Source organism: Nymphaea colorata, chromosome 9 (assembly GCF_008831285.2).
Source record: "Nymphaea colorata isolate Beijing-Zhang1983 chromosome 9, ASM883128v2, whole genome shotgun sequence".
Classification (NCBI taxonomy): Eukaryota; Viridiplantae; Streptophyta; class Magnoliopsida; order Nymphaeales; family Nymphaeaceae; genus Nymphaea; species Nymphaea colorata.
The window spans coordinates 8272935-8288865 of NC_045146.1; the positions used below are offsets into that span (position 1 = coordinate 8272935).

The following is a 15931-nucleotide window of genomic DNA, read 5'->3' on the forward strand; positions in this document are numbered from 1 at the left end:
ATTTTGGGCAATTCAATGATATTTTCAAAAAATCAAGGGTATTTTGGGATCTTGAAATAGAAATTATTGGTATTTGAAAAATAATCATAATATCTCGATACTTGGACTAGGAACCATAGGTGACTTGTATTCGGATCTGAAAATGGATCTAGCTCTTGGATTTGGAGCTGGATCTGGAGCAAAAGCTTAGAATGGATCAAAAATAATATATTTGGATTTGGATCTTGAATTTTTATCTAAAACTCATCATTGGTTATGAATCTCAAATTTAGATCTAGATTAATGTAAAAACATGGAATTGGATCTAGATCAAAACTTTGGAACCGAACAAGGATATAAATATAGACATTGAATCTGGGGTTTGGATCGGGTCTGAATTGATATGAAGGCACAAATTGGGATCAAATGAGTCAAGAATTGATATTTGGATCAAGGTCTAGGTCTAAAGTTTTGTTGTGGATCCAGTTTTAGAATTTAAATTTGGATATGGATCCATTTTGTATGTGATTTAGATCTAAGAATCTGTTTTGGATTTAGGACTAGTATCTGGATCTAGGGCTCTGTTTTTTATCTAATGCTGGGCTTTGGATCTGGATTTGAATCTAGGGATTTGTTTTAGGCTTCTATATGAGTTTTTGAATGGATCTCAGTTTCAATTGTAAAATAAGTCTAAATTGAGATTGGACTTTGTTTCAAAAAGTCTAAAATTTAGATCCAAATAAGTCCCAAATATCATTGATAATCAAATAAAAGACGAAATTGTCCATAATTAACAAAAATTGAATTGTTTGAAGCTGAAAATCCTTAAAGGTTGTCATAAAATTATCACGAAATGTTCGAAAAATGCTACATACAGAATTTTGAAAAATTTGGGTTGATTACAACAAGATGAGACTAAGATGCTAAGGTGTCATCTCCTTGATGTATTATCCACCTTGATGAACTGAGCTCACCAACCATGATGGTGATATCGCTTGCATCACTATGGGAAGTCTTCCTCCTTGCAATTATGGGGGACCAACCTTTAGTAAATTCCCTCAGCATGGGTTCTTGCATGCACTGAAAAAGTATGCAATCAGATTATTCTTGTTTTATAACTGTTTCAAAACTTAATAATTTGATCACCTTTCCTCAGTGTGGAGACCTTAAAAACATCTTTCAGAAACTCCAATTCAATCAAACTTTTGGGGTTAATGCTGCTAATTGCTTCTATGATTTATGACAGGCCAACCATACTTCCTAATAAAGTCAATATATATAAAAGTTCTGATGGTTGTAAAAATATGTTGATTTGATAACAAGCCTAGCTACTTCAAATAAATCAATCAATAAGTTAAACCCATCATATTATATCATAGTTTGTTGGCATTTATTTTTCTATGAATCCAATCTAATGATCTACATTCCCACATACACATGATGCTAGCGATCCATTGGCATGGGCCAAAACATCATTTATGAGACAAAAAAAAAGGCAGGTGAAAACATGCAGCCTTGATTAGTTAAGAAACTCATTAATATTTCCCATAAGTATCAATTCAAGTCTTTCAATCTGGACATGGTTCCCCGTTGCAAGCAGTAAAGGTATCATCTCTAAATAAAAGATTAACTAAGCAATGTTTACCTCTTTTGATCCTACGGTCTGAGATGATCTTTCTCCTTGCGAATGGTCTCCTTAGTAGAAGATATCCATCAGATTGATGAACAGGAAAGGGGAGAGGGGGCCAACCTGCCACCTTCAAAAAGGAAGAAGGTCCCCTATTATGCCATTCAAACTCAAAAGGAAGGTGGTTATAGTAACACACGTCATTCCCATGCAAACCCACTTTTGATTTCACGCTTGAAACGGCACAACAGAGACTCTATTGAGGTTGATCTTGGCCTAATACAGACGTACATCAACATAATCCTTTGAAAAACTATGGTATTGCTCCTCCATTAGACTATAAATAAAGAATTAGAGCATGTAGAGCCATCAGAACATATTGTAGTGGAAGAATATTCCTAGTTCACATGTTGCCATGTGTTGTAGCCCCCCAAACATGCTGCCATTTACTCCCTATAACGGTTGAATAAGATCGCCCAAAATCAAGGAATCAGAGATTGCCCAAAATCAAGGTATCAAGATGTCTCAAAATCAAGAGGATGAGTTGTTAGACGTTGCAGATTGAGAAATCGCAACAAATTAGGAATGATAATCTTGTACGAGCAAAAATCAGGGATATGATCGTTTCTTGATTCTTATCCAATAGCCTCTATATATACCTTGTAAATGATTCATAGAAATACACAACGAAATACAGTTTCTTTGTTCCCTTCATCGTTCCTATTCCTCTCCCTTTATCATGGTATCAGAGCTAGGTTAGCAATCATGAGGAATAGAAGAGAATAGAGGGATCTACCGCCTACCTACTTGCTGTCGTTCTTCTTCATCCATCGGACCTCCCTCCTTCTTTGTTGGTCGTGGATAATCCTGCTCACGAGAAGCAGACGCATCTTGATCCAATCTGATTTTGGGGAAATCCCAATTTCTGTTGGAGGAATACCAAATCGCCGCCACAGACCTTCCCCTGTGCTCGTGAACGAACGACGCACCTCTCCCAGGGTCGTGGACGATATCTGTCACCATCCCCTTAAGGCTTTGCTGCAACCTTTGGGGATTTCGGCTTCGTTGCAACGGTAGGCTTCTTCGAAGGGGCAGGAGGCTAAGCAGCCTTCTCTATGGCGAGCACTCATTGATCATTCCTACAACCATCTCACAGTAGGAAGGGTGAGAAAGGGGAACTTTGGAGCCCTTAGAAGCCGAAGCCTTCTTCGATTTGGCCTCCTTGAGAGCGAACCTTGCATTCCTCTGGTGGTGGGTGTGTGAACGGAACACCGACCCTGCACCCCTATTCTCGCCTGAGCAGACCTGAGTCTTCCTAAAGGACAAAATCCAGGCGCGATTTACAAGGAGAGCTCCTATCGTTGTGAGATTTGGGGAGTCCACTCCCTCGAATGCCCTCTCACTAAGACCAATTTTCAAGAGCAACCGATCAACGTCGAGTCCTGTTGATTTCTGCGAGTATACAGACCTGTGAAGGAGATTTTGTGAAGGGGATTTTCGTACAAGCGTCTGGTTAATTAATTTTGTGCCTAACTATGGCAGACCTTCATGGAGCGTCAGGTGCACCATAAGATTTTATATCATCGTCCACTCAAGATGATAGTCCATTCTTTATTCATCATTCAGACAACCCTGGTATGTGTCTTGTTTCTCAACAGCTCATTGGAGATAATTATGAAACGTGGAGAAGGGTCATGACCATGTCTCTGTTAGCCAAAAATAAGATGGGTTTTGTCGATGGCTCTATACCGAAACCCATGGGCCCTCACTCTCTCATCGTTTCTTGGGAGAGATCCAACAACATGGTACTTTCTTGGCTGCTGAATTCTCTCACAAGTCCTTGACTTCAAAAGTTGTTTATGCCAAAAATGCTGCGGATGTTTGGCACGAATTAAAGGCTAGATTTTCTCAGTCAAATCCAACAACAAATTATTAACTACAAGCAGGGATAGTCTTCAATTAGTGCGTATTACACTCAAATCAAGGGCCGTTGGGATGAGTATGATTCGCTAGTCACTCTTCCCACCTGTGAATGTGCAGCCATGAGGAAAGCGCATGACATTCAAGAACATGGCAGACTAATTCAGTTCTTGATGGGGCTGAATGAAAGCTATGGAGTGATCCATAGCCAGATCTTGCTCATGAATCCCGTCCCCAATACGTCCAAAACTTACGCCTTGTTGGTTCAAGAGGAATGTCAACGTGAGCTTCACGTTCCCCTACAATCTGACAACATTTCAGCGGCTGTTGTGAAGAAACAGAATTATGACAACAACCGATTTAAGGGTCGAACGAGACCTCAATGTGAACATTGTGGACGACTTGGGCATATTAAGGCCCGCTGCTACCTCCTTCACGGCTTTCCCAAGAAGAGCACTTCTAGTGGCCAACGACAATAGCCTCAAGCGAACATTCATTCTACCAATAATGCATTGTCAATTCCTCCATCCACAAAGTCTCAAGAGCAGTCAACCTCTCTCACACCAGAACTGTACCATCATTTTATGGAATTCATAAATTCCAAAACACTAAAAATCAACCTTGCAGGTATGTTAGAGTCACCTATTGTCTGTTTAACTTCCTCTCAAGTATAGATAATCGATACCGAAGCTACACACCATATTACTAATTGCTTGTCTAACCTTTCCCCTTCTTTAGCTCAATGTAATCCCGTTAAGCTCCCTAATGGTTCCACCACTCCAGTCACCCATGTTGGTCAATTTTATTTAAATTCTTCTATTATGTTACATCATGTCTTATGTGTTCCCACTTTTTCTTTTAACCTTATATTTGTGTCCAAGTTGGTTGCTGAAAATAATTGTCAAGTTATCTTTGATACTCATTCTTGTACCATTCAGGACCGACGCTCGATGAAGACGATTGGGAAGGGTAGAATGCAGAATGGCTTGTATATCCTTGAGGATGAAGAACCACGCGCCGCCGTTGCCTCACCAAACCAATCCGTTCTATGGCATGTTAGACTCGGTCACCCTTCATTTGCTCGCTTAAAATTCTTGTTTAGTTTTATTGATTCCTCTCATGTTAATGAGCACTGCTCCATATGTTATCTTGCCAAACAAACTCGTTTACCTTATCCTAGTAGTTCAATATCTACCAATAGCATATTTCAATTGATTCATTGTGATATTTGGGGAGGTTATAATACACCTTCACTATCTGGCGCTCATTATTTTCTCACTGTTGTGGATGATTTTTCACGCTGCACATGGATTTTTCTCATGCGTTATAAATCTGAAGCATTTTTTTTATATTCAAAAATTTATCGATCTAGTGGAAAATCAATTTCAAACCTCCATTAAAAAAATCCGCAGTGATAATGGAGTTGAATTTTTTTCTGCAAAAATGAAAAAATCTTTTACATCATAAGGGCATCGAGCGTCAACATTCTTGTGTCACCACTCCTCAACAAAATGGAGTGGCTGAACGCAAACACAAAGATCTCTTAAATATTGCCCGCGCCCTTTGTTTTCAAGCATGCTTGCCTATAAAATTTTGGGAGGAATATGTTTTAACTGTTGCTTATTTACTCAATCGTTTGCCTACTCATCCTTTACAAGAAAAAAACCCCTATAAAGTTCTTTATGGACAAACTCTCAAATATGATCACATTCGTGTTTTTGGTTGCCTGTGTTATGCATATAACATTGGCAAAACTCATAAATTTGACTCACGATTACGTAAATGTGTCTTTGTCGGATACCCTTTTGGTCAAAATGCCTATAGACTCTATGATCTTGACACTAATAAAATTTTCACTAGTCGAGATGTTAAGTTTATAGAAAATATATTTCTTTTTCAAAACCACCAAGACCAAGATAGTGGCGTTGTTATACCTCTACCATCTTAAGAATCACTTGAATATGAATCTCAACCTCACCCAACCAACCCACCACAACATACTCCACCTCAATCACCTACACCCTCACCACCGACACCACCATCGGATCCCCACCAACATCATATCGTTGACACTATTACCCCCCACCTTGATTCCTCTGACACTCAATTGCGGCTATCAACTAGACAGCATGTTCCACCTTCACACCTTAAGGAATATCAATGTCATTCCATTGCTCAGCCCACATCTTCTGAATCGATGTCGGCACATATGCAACCTAAAGGAACATGGTACCCCATGTGTCACTACATTCATTTAGATAAGTTTTCTCCTACTTATCAAGCTTTACTTACATCTATTCTCAATCACCATGAGCCATCAACCTTCCAAGATGCAATGCAACATCAAGAATGGAGAGACGCTATGGCTGCTGAAATTCAGGCACTAGAAGCCAACTCAACTTGGGATGTCATTTCTCTCCCAACAGGAAAACACCTTATTGGCTGCCGATGGATGTATAAAATCAGGTATCATGCCAATGGTACTATTGAACGTTATAAGGCTCGACTCGTTGCTAAAGGGTATACTCAAACTGAAGGCATTGATTACATAGAGACATTTTCAATGGTTGCTAAAATCACCACCATTCGATGTCTTTTATCAGTTGCAGCCATCAAAGGTTGGAATCTTTTTCAAATTGATGTCAACAATGCCTTCCTCCATGGTGATCTACATAAAGAGGTCTACATGACACTGCCTTCCGGGTTTACTCGACAGGGAGAGAATAAGGTGTGTCGGCTAAACAAATCCTTATATGGTCTCAAAAGTCATCTCGCAATTGGTTTTTTAAACTATCAGAGACCCTCAAACAACTTGGCTTTTCTCAATCTATGGCTGATTGTTCCTTGTTCTCCAATATCAATAAACAAGGCAGTACTTTCATTATTGTGTATGTTGATGACATAATCATCGCAGGAGACAATCGTGATGCCATCGAGAAACTGAAAGTCATCCTCAATAACAAATTTCAATTGAAAGATTTGAGAGATTTAAAATATTTTTTGGGCATTGAAGTAGCTCGATCCAAGAAAGGGATTCTTTTATCCCAAAAGAAGTACTGGATATCTTACATGAAGCCGGATACAGTGGCGCCAAACCTAGTGAAACACCCACAGAGCAACATTTAAAGTTGGATGATGAAAAAGGACACCTATTACAAGATCCACGTTTTTCAGGAAAATAATTGGTCGTTTGGTCTATCTAACCATTACACGACCCGATATTATGCACAGTGCTCACATGTTGAGTCAGTTCATGTCACAGCCAAGAATAACACACTTAGAGGCAGCTTTCAGGATCCTTCGCTACATCAAATCTACAGCAAGTTATGGGGTCTTCTTATCATCCCATAGTGACACGATAATCAAAGCCTTTTGTGATTCAGATTGGGCATTTTGCCCAATGACAAGGAGATCCACTTCAGGGTTTTGCATTTTCATTGGAGAAAGTCCAATATCATGATAAGAAACAAACAACTGTTTCAAGGTCTTCAGCAGAAGTCGAATATACAGCAATGGCATTGACTTCTTGTGAGATGACTTGGATAAGGTACATTCTTAATGATTTTGGAATTACTCACCATCAACTAATGGAATTGCATTGTGACAATCAAGCAGCAATACACATATCTGCAAATCCGGTGTTTCACGAAAGAACGAAACATATTGAAATCGACTGCCATGTCGTTCGAGAGAAGATCCAAAGAAAGGAAATTTGTACTAAGAAAATTGACACTGAAAATCAAACTGTAGACATTTTTACTAAGGCATTGGGAAAAGAATCATTTGTAAAATTCAGATGCAAGTTGGGTCTCATCAATCCTTGAGCACCAACTTGAGGGGGAGTGTTAAACGTTACTCCCTGTAACGGTTGCATAAGATCACCCAAAATCAAGGAATCAGAGATTGCCCAAAATCAAGGTATCAAGATCACCCAAAATCAAGAGGATGAGTTGTTAGAGGTTGCAAATTGAGAAATCGCAACGAATTAGGAATGATAATCTTGTACGAGCAGAAATCAGGGATATGATCGTTTCTTGATTCTTATCCAATAGCCTCTATATATACCTTGTAAATGATTCATAGAAATACACAACGAAATACAGTTTCTTTGTTCCCTTCATTGTTCCTATTGGCGTATGATATACAGGGCCCCCTCCGCCCCCCCCCCCCCCCCCCTTCGCCTCTCCTTCCTCTCGGGCCCAGGTTTCGGGCCCGATGCCCACCCCTACCAATAGCCCTTCTTTCTTAAGCTTCTTATGGATGCTATGGAGTCATTTGTGACCAAGGCCAAAATGCTGCAGCAGAACAATATCATTTTCACTAATTAATTTTGTGACACATATGTGACTTAATGAATTAATCATCTTTCTAATTCTATGCAAACAACAAATTAATCATATTTCCATTTCTATGAAAAAGGTCCATACCTTTACCTGAGTCATGTTGTAAGTCTAGGTGACATGAGCAAGTCCATCTCTGCTCTGTATGACTACTGAATAAGAGAACTCCATATATTTGCTTTATTTGCACATAGAAACTTCATTAGCTTACAATTTTTTATATATAAATGCCTTCTAAAGTTTGAAATTTAATGAGTGTCCCTTAGCCAGAAATTTCTGGCTCTGCCACTCATTGAGGATGATCTTATCGCCAATAGGTTTGAACAAGCTACTCATTTTCTGGTGATTTCATAGTGTACATATTGACCCTTCCTTCCTTTCTTAGATTTCAACAACAAAATTTGGTTGTACCGAGTTGTTGAACCCCAAGGACTATCAGAGATCTATTCAAGTGGTTAGCTTCAAGATATGATAGTTTTTTGTTTCCCTGTATACAGCAGGCATGTGTTTGTTTCAACAAATTTATTACCAGCCTAAACTGTTCTAGTTCATGGATGTAGCTGTTAGCTTCAGGGTGACTGAAAATATTGACCACGAATTAGTGGTTGCATGTATGTGATTGCTGAGATAACAAATGGAGGTGACTATAGAGTTGAGTGCAGAGGGCACATTGATGCCCTGATCCACTGCTTTTCAATGATCTACTCATAATCCTCATTTAAACAATTAGCACTTCTTCATTTCATATCACGATTCTTTAAAAGCTGTCTTATTACTACAAAAAAATAGGTATTTACTGACGTGCGAAAAAAATTCGTGACAGTAAATTTCACTGATGTTTCTCTCTAAACGTCCAAGAGCATCAGTAATGATTGGACCTCTACTGACGTTTTTTAGATCAGCATCATTGAAAGTTCCTTCTTCCTTGTCGTAAACATATAAAGAGGCCTATAGTGGTGAACTGACCGGCATAGATATATGGCAATGAAAGATTTCAATGGCGCTACCAAATCGCCAATATAAACATCAATGAAGGTTCAAGTCTTTAGTAACATATCCAGCTAAACATTACTAAAAGCTGCACCGTTTGATGTGTTATTTGAGAAAGCCTATAGCGGCAAAGTTTTCCACTCGTATAAATCTACAGCAGCAGGAAAAAGTAAAGCTTCTTTTATTGACATCATTTAGTGATGGTTTATATAAGGGGCACGATTTGTTATTGTAATCTAAGCGGTTATTAATATATTAATTCCACATATATATAGATGTGTATGTGTGCATGCGTGGGCCCTTTAGTGTGTGTATGTCAGTATGTGTAGAAACTTTTTTTTTTTAAAAAAAAGGAAAAGAGGAGGAAGGATTGGGCGTTTCCATTGGCGTGGACACCAATCTCCTGTGAACAGTGCAGCCTCGTTCTCCTATGCACTTGCGCTTCTTGTTTTGTTATGCACTGTGCGGCCTCGTGTACATGTGATGTGGTCCATGCAGCTTTCAGCCCTCAGGAAAAGAAGCCTCGAGCATCGAGAGAGGGCGAGAGGCTTCGCTTGGTAGTGCCTGATTCACACAATTTTTGATAAACGTGGAGTCTGACAAGAAATAGTAACAAGCCACTCCAGCAAAAAGGAAAAAGAGACTAGAGAGATTCCAAGTAGCATGGAAAAAAGTGTCTCATAAAAGAAAGCCATGATTCCCAAGTACAGTCCTCGCCTTACAGAGTCATTATGCCTTTCCGCAGTACAAAACCTCAAGCTTTTCTGCAGCCAACGCGGATGTCCCTGAACAATCAACAGCTGCTCTAGGCACAAACACAAGGATCTCTTGGTCTCTTTCGAAGATCACAGTAGAAAAAAGGAGGATTCTCTTTTCCCACTGATCGGAATTGGTAATTTTCACTGTGAGATGATGCTTCATTTTCCATTAATTTATCAAAAACACAGTTACCAGCTAACGCTGTAAACGGATCAATTCAGGTCAGATATTGATCATCTGATTTTAGTCTGATCCTGTTCGGACAAACTTCGCTAGCTAAAGTTGAATTCAGGTACTGACTTACAGTGGGTAGCAACTTGCATCTGTATGTAACGCCAAATCCGAATCCCTTCGATATTAGGCTGAATCCAAATTTGATCTCGAACCAGAACCATGGCCCCTTTAGGTAAAGCTAATCCGTTTACATCTCGATCATTATAACAAGACGGCACAACTGTCATGTTTTTATGTATTTTGTTCCACGACATGTTTCCTTCTGTGTTTGTGATTTATCGTCTGCCTCTAATTAAGTACAATTCAAAATTTAAGGCTCATAACAATGTTAGCAGGAAGATGGTGAGAAACGGGCAACAACAAAATCACAGTTTGAGCTTCCATCATTGATGTTGTCTGTTTTTAATGCGCACATCTTATCAGAGTAAGTTAGGAAGCCCTTTCGAGATCAAACTGCGGATGTGTTGTTTAGCAAAATGGAGTACAAAACTTCATTTCATGATTTGGGTTAGTCCCAAAAGGTCGTCTGTATAAATCTTCAGAGATATAAAAGGACTGAATCTGAACCTTTTAATTTTCAGATTAAGTATCTTGGACTAGAGAAGCAACTACATCGGCCGAGGAAGCCACTGACAGGACCTCTTTGAAGTCTGCCCACATATCATATCAGACTGCATCAGGGTGCATTCTCTTCTTCCCATGGAGGGGAACACCGAACAGCTTCACATTTCTGTTGGGTTCTTCCTCTTCTAGTCTGCAAGAATCTGCACTGGTCAAAAAACTCGTCTTCCTCACGGTTTCTGCAAAAGAAGCTGGCGCGAACTCCGTTAATGGAGGGTAACTTGGTAAATTTGGAGGCGATGCTGGCTTCACATGATTCTGAATGAAGTAGATGATGTCATTGTAGAGTTTTCTCATGTGGGTCAACTCTGCCAGCAACAGAGAGTTGGTCTTCCTTAGCCTCTGGTTATCCTCTGTGAGAGATGACAACAGGTCAGTGCTGTCTTTTGGAAACGATGGGGGTTCTCTTAGGGATGGCGAGGAGGAACCCCACCAGCCAACTTGACCATCTAAGATGGCTCTACACCATGGGTGCGGCAATGAAGGCCTTGGATGTTGATGCTGCGTCGAAAGTTGAGTTGCTTTTCTTCTATGGATCTCACAGAGTAAATGCTTCTTTCCTTTCCTGAAGAATTCATTGGCAAACTCCCATCTGTCTGGAGCTATCTTCCTGAATCCCTACAAGGAGTGAAAAAAAAAGGTATTACGATCATTTCGCTTTTCGTGGGATGGTAGAAGACTGGGCCGTTAACCATGGAGGAAGTGCAAGATATCCAGTCAAACTCTTGAAGATTAGCTTTGCAAACCTTTTTTACTGGAGAAAGGAAAAAATGAACGCAGGCGTGTTATCAGCCGGGGTTTTGGATGAAAGAAATGGAGGAAAGGTACTTGAAATGGACTGGTGTAATTGATTCTAACCCCTTTTTCGCTGCGTGATTTTATTGCAGCAGCTTTATACCGATTCCATCACGCAGTTGCATCAACACCTATTTGTTCTATCGACACTCTTTTTCTCCAGAAATTTTGAAAATGAAAAGGAACGTAAATAAATACTTCAGAAGAACTAAATGCTTGGTTGAATCTTTAAAAAGAACCAAAGACTTTAAATGGAAACCTTCCACTTTTAAGATGACAGACAGGAAAGATCGATCATGAGAGATTGAAAAGAACAGAAATTGAACATGTCATAAACTAAAGGACTTTGTATATTCTCATAAAACTAGAAAAGCTTTGACTTTTGAATTCAGTAGTTGAAGAATTGTTGAGCAACTTTGTTTTAAAATCAAAAAGAACAAACAATACTATGTGAAAGGAAAACTTTACTTTTGTCAAACTAGACTATGCTAGTCATTTGAAATCAATATGACTAAAATTTCCACTTTTCAGTAGTTTTACAGAAACTCAATCTTTAGTTATTACACCTAGCTAAGATAATATTTGCTAGCAAGGAAGAAAAGAAAGCACCCTTTCAAGAGCTAGCTGTCATGCGCAATTCAGATTTTCTTTGCAAAATCTATATATTGAGAGACAGAGGCAGGAAAAATGCAGAAGAGGGGGTCGCATTATCAAACTTTTGCTTACATAGGTGTTCAGCTGCCTAACGAAGCTGGAAAAATTGTTGTGCTTGAAGTAATTGGGGAGCAAGTCTCTTGCAAACTCTGGTGGCCTCCAAACGACAAAAGTTGATTCATCCTCACCCCATGACACAATGTCGTCTGTGGACGGGTCGTCGACCAGCTGATAGGTCTTTATTAAGAAGGGTGCTGGAACAGGTTGGCCTGACTCCATTGGCGCCAGCATCCCCTCACAGTTGCTCACCAGAACAGCCATGGATGAGTCACAACACATGCACCTCCCGACCTCCGCTTTTCTTTTAACCAGCCATATGAAATACCTCCCCTCTCTCTCTCTCTCTCTCTCTCTCTCTCTCTCTCTCTCTCTCTCTCTCTCTCTCTCTCTGTGTGTGTGTCTCCCCCGGATGGCTGTTATTAAAGGGTTGGATTGTTGAAGGCATGTGTTTGCTAAACTTGATTGCTGGGTCCAGGATATGAAAAGAAGAGCTTTCCAGAAGAATTACAGGGATGCCATCAATTCCACTGTATCGAGAACGTGTGATGCAGTGCTGGTCATGGTGGTAGAAGGCGTCAAGTTGCACCACAAAGCACCTTGACGCATCACCGAGAGGCAGTGCTATCCAGGCACTGTTTTGGGCTGTCATTTGTTGCAGGAACTACAGAGAACTCTGCCATTTGCATCACATGCACAACTTGGAAGCCGATAAAATGGGGATCTCTATTTCCTGTCTTAGCCTCAGTCATGTCAATAGTTTTCAATTACCGGATATATACTGTTCCTATTATGCTGGAAGGATGCAGCACGATATTCTGGAAAACATATCTTATGATGCCGATAAACAACCGAACAAGAATTGCCTGTTCAAATTTTGAATGTCACAGTGATTATTTCTCCTAATTAGAAACCTTCAACTTTAAGCAAATAGACTTCTTTTTCTCCTGTTTTCATACAGCCTCTAGAAAAAATAACCAAAGTCAATTTCTTATAAAAAGTTTGAAGTAAAATATTTCAAATTAAAGTTCATTGGTTGTTTCCATTGGATATATATACAACCGTTCAATTTTTTAAATTTATGTTACAAAATGAGCATTGTAATTGGTTATATTTTTCCATCTCATGATGCCACCCAAACTCAGAATTTTTACTGGGTTTTTGGTTGATCTCTTTAATGTACCAATGATCTAAAAATCGTTGCTGATGATGCCAGCCATGTCTGATCAGAGCCTTGGAAAAGAAAGACGATTGCAGGGCAGAGTCCAGACTGATGCTTATATATGTACACATTATGTGAGCCCATAATGGCTACCACAGATCTAGAAACCCCTCATGGCCCACATTTATTGCTTTCGTGAGGGCCAACCATCTTCCAATGCACATAAATATGGTCGCTTCCACAGTGTTGGATCTCCCACTTTTGGAATTAAGGCCCCAATTCTAGAGGCTCATGGAATATGCATGACGAGGGAGAAGGAAGAAGGGGCAATTATGGAAACATGGTTCCTGGGCATGTTGGTCATTTTTGGAAGACGTGGGTTAGTTTCATGTGAAGCCAAACCAATTATATATGGGGATGCTTCAATATGGGTCCCACTTTTCATGTTAAAAAAAAAGGAATAATAATAATAATAACAAGCTGGTCTTTCTTGGGGATCAGATTTCAATGCGCACCCGTGAATGGTGAAAGTAGAAGAAGGGGGAATAATTTACTTCGTTTACTGTTACCATGCTGTATCTGTGAAGGCATCATTTTTTCGAAGTTGTATATTTGGTGTTGGGCTACGTGATGATATTTAAAGCTGTGATTTTCATTTGCAAACGAATGGGAAATGCCATGAAAACCGAGAACAGACAGACATACCTTCTTTTATCTTTCCTTTTCCTTCTCGCACCCTCTGGTGCAGGATTCCGTTGTTTGTGTTATGTTACTGTGGTAATGTTAATTAACTACGTACAATATGCATATTGGTCATTTTGGTTGACGTAGGGTTTATCTGAAGCCAAATCTAGAAAGGGTCTCGGCTTTCGAAGATAAAAGAATCTGGCAGCTTCTCGGTTACCCTGCGTACTAACCTATTCTTATTGTTATTATAATCATTATGATTATTAAGTTTAGGCATGAGCAGGGATTCGGCCAGTAGTCAGAACAAGAGCCAGAACCGATCTGGGGATGAGGTAGGTTACAAGGACGAATCTACGAGGTGTGTAACTGCATACACTTTTGGTTGGTCAAAATTGGTTAAAGGGCCAAAGAAGTTCAAAACATGAGTTCAGCCTTTATGCCCATCGAAGAAATGAAACAATATATAACTGTTTGATGAATAGGTTAGATTCATATAATATTTTTTAAAATATTCCATAAATCTGCTCCAATTTTGAGTCATATTCGTGAAACAGTTACATATTGTTTCATTTGTCGAATAGACCTTTTAAGTCCTGCAAGTTTGAGCTGGGACCGGCCAAACCTGAGTTGAGTCCTATATTGTTTGGCTCATCTCAAACTCTGACCAAGCTTCATCAGATGGCTCGAACAGTTTCAAGGAACATCTAACTCCACCCAGCTAGTTAGGCTCACGTCAAGTCATGAGATGAGTCTACTTCTAAGATCAAGTTTAGCCATGAGTCTTATAGATGTGTGAAATAAATAAGGTCACCCATGGGATCTGAAATTGATTCCAAAGTCACATGAAAGCTTTGTTCTTTCAAGCATGCAAAAGAAACTGTAATATCTCTTCATAACTACCTGTGCCTAATCCAGCTTTCTATAACCGTACCTCATTCCAATTACTTGCTTTAATAAAACTACCGGATCCAACTCAGTTCATTTAACAAATAAGTGGAAAAGTCAATTCCTTTGGGTTGTATTTGATTGCAGATTAGGCTCTCTCATTTTCTATATTAAATCAAACGCATTTCTCAATGCCAAAAGGTAAAATAAGCATTTCAAATACTGATCAGATTCTTAGTTTGATAATTGATGGACTTTACAATGGATAATTTGCCACATCAGCAAAAACATGTCACATCAAAACCACATCAGTTCCACAAATTTCAAATCCGAAGTAATCAAATTTCTCCTTGCTCAAGTGGAATATGCCAGTAAAAAAAATAAAAATCTAGAAAATACACTTTTAAATGTTTTATGTTACACATTTTTGAGTTGAACATGGTAACACACTCACACACACACACACAGCACCATGATGTGTGGTGGTTCGGCAAAAATAGGCCTACCTTCTCAACTATCGACTTAGGTAAGGGCGTAAGGGAGTTTCTTTTATTTAAATAGGAGGTCACATGGAAGCCCACATTCTATGGATCTAAATTTGTTTTGTTACATGGTTTCTGATATGAGATTTGCTAAAATATCTCCTTGACATATCATGTGGGTGGGTGGGATCCCTTTCCTTATATTTCTGATTTCTCGTCTTGATCAACTTCATATTAGTAGGGTGGCTAATCCTTATTGCCAACAACTCTAAAACCAGTCCCTCCAAATTGAGTTTAGATTTTAAATAAGAGAACTCTAGTCCAATTATCGCGTGGAGAAGATATCGCCAATTTGATGTTTGGTTTCAACATTTTCTTCCTTCAGTTGCTCAATGACACATTCTCTGACGAACTGATAATCTACCTTGATAAGTTTGGTTCTTCCTTTCCTTCATCTCCCCATGACATGCTTGTTAAGAAGCTAAACTGATGCAATCAGGAACCACTACAACAAATTCAGTGACTTATGATGTTGTTCTCCATCTTCTGTTGATGGGTAAGAAAAATCAATGTCTCTATTACTTATTAAAGAACAACATTGGTAAAAGAACTTCACATTGGTGATTCAAGAAGCATTGAAATAGAGCACTGATCACAAGTTCCTAGCATCAAGGGCCTTAGATGTGTCCTTCAACAATGAGCTTGGCATTGGAACTCCAAATGATGCATTAATTGGTCA

The 15931-nt window shown here is 39.3% G+C and overlaps 1 protein-coding gene across 1 annotated transcript; it reads right to left on the reverse strand.

The window, feature by feature from the left end:
* Positions 1 to 10396: 10396 nt before the first annotated feature.
* Positions 10397 to 12388, reverse strand: LOC116261073 (heat stress transcription factor B-4-like). The gene is made up of 2 exons (XM_031639680.2): positions 11992 to 12388; positions 10397 to 11088 (listed from the first exon to the last, which is right to left on the reverse strand). Exons 1-2 carry the CDS (start codon positions 12256 to 12258, stop codon positions 10516 to 10518), a joined length of 840 nt encoding a protein of 279 aa, XP_031495540.1. The 5' UTR covers positions 12259 to 12388; the 3' UTR covers positions 10397 to 10515.
* Between the last annotated feature and the right edge of the window lie 3543 nt (positions 12389 to 15931).

Coding starts and splice junctions, on each gene's coding strand:
- LOC116261073 (XM_031639680.2), bottom strand. CDS start 12,258: ATGTGTTGTGACTCATCCATGGCTGTTCTGGTGAGCAACTGTGAGGGG. Junction 11,089..11,991: donor TTAGGCAGCTGAACACCTAT/GTAAGCAAAAGT, acceptor CACTCCTTGTAG/GGATTCAGGAAGATAGCTCC.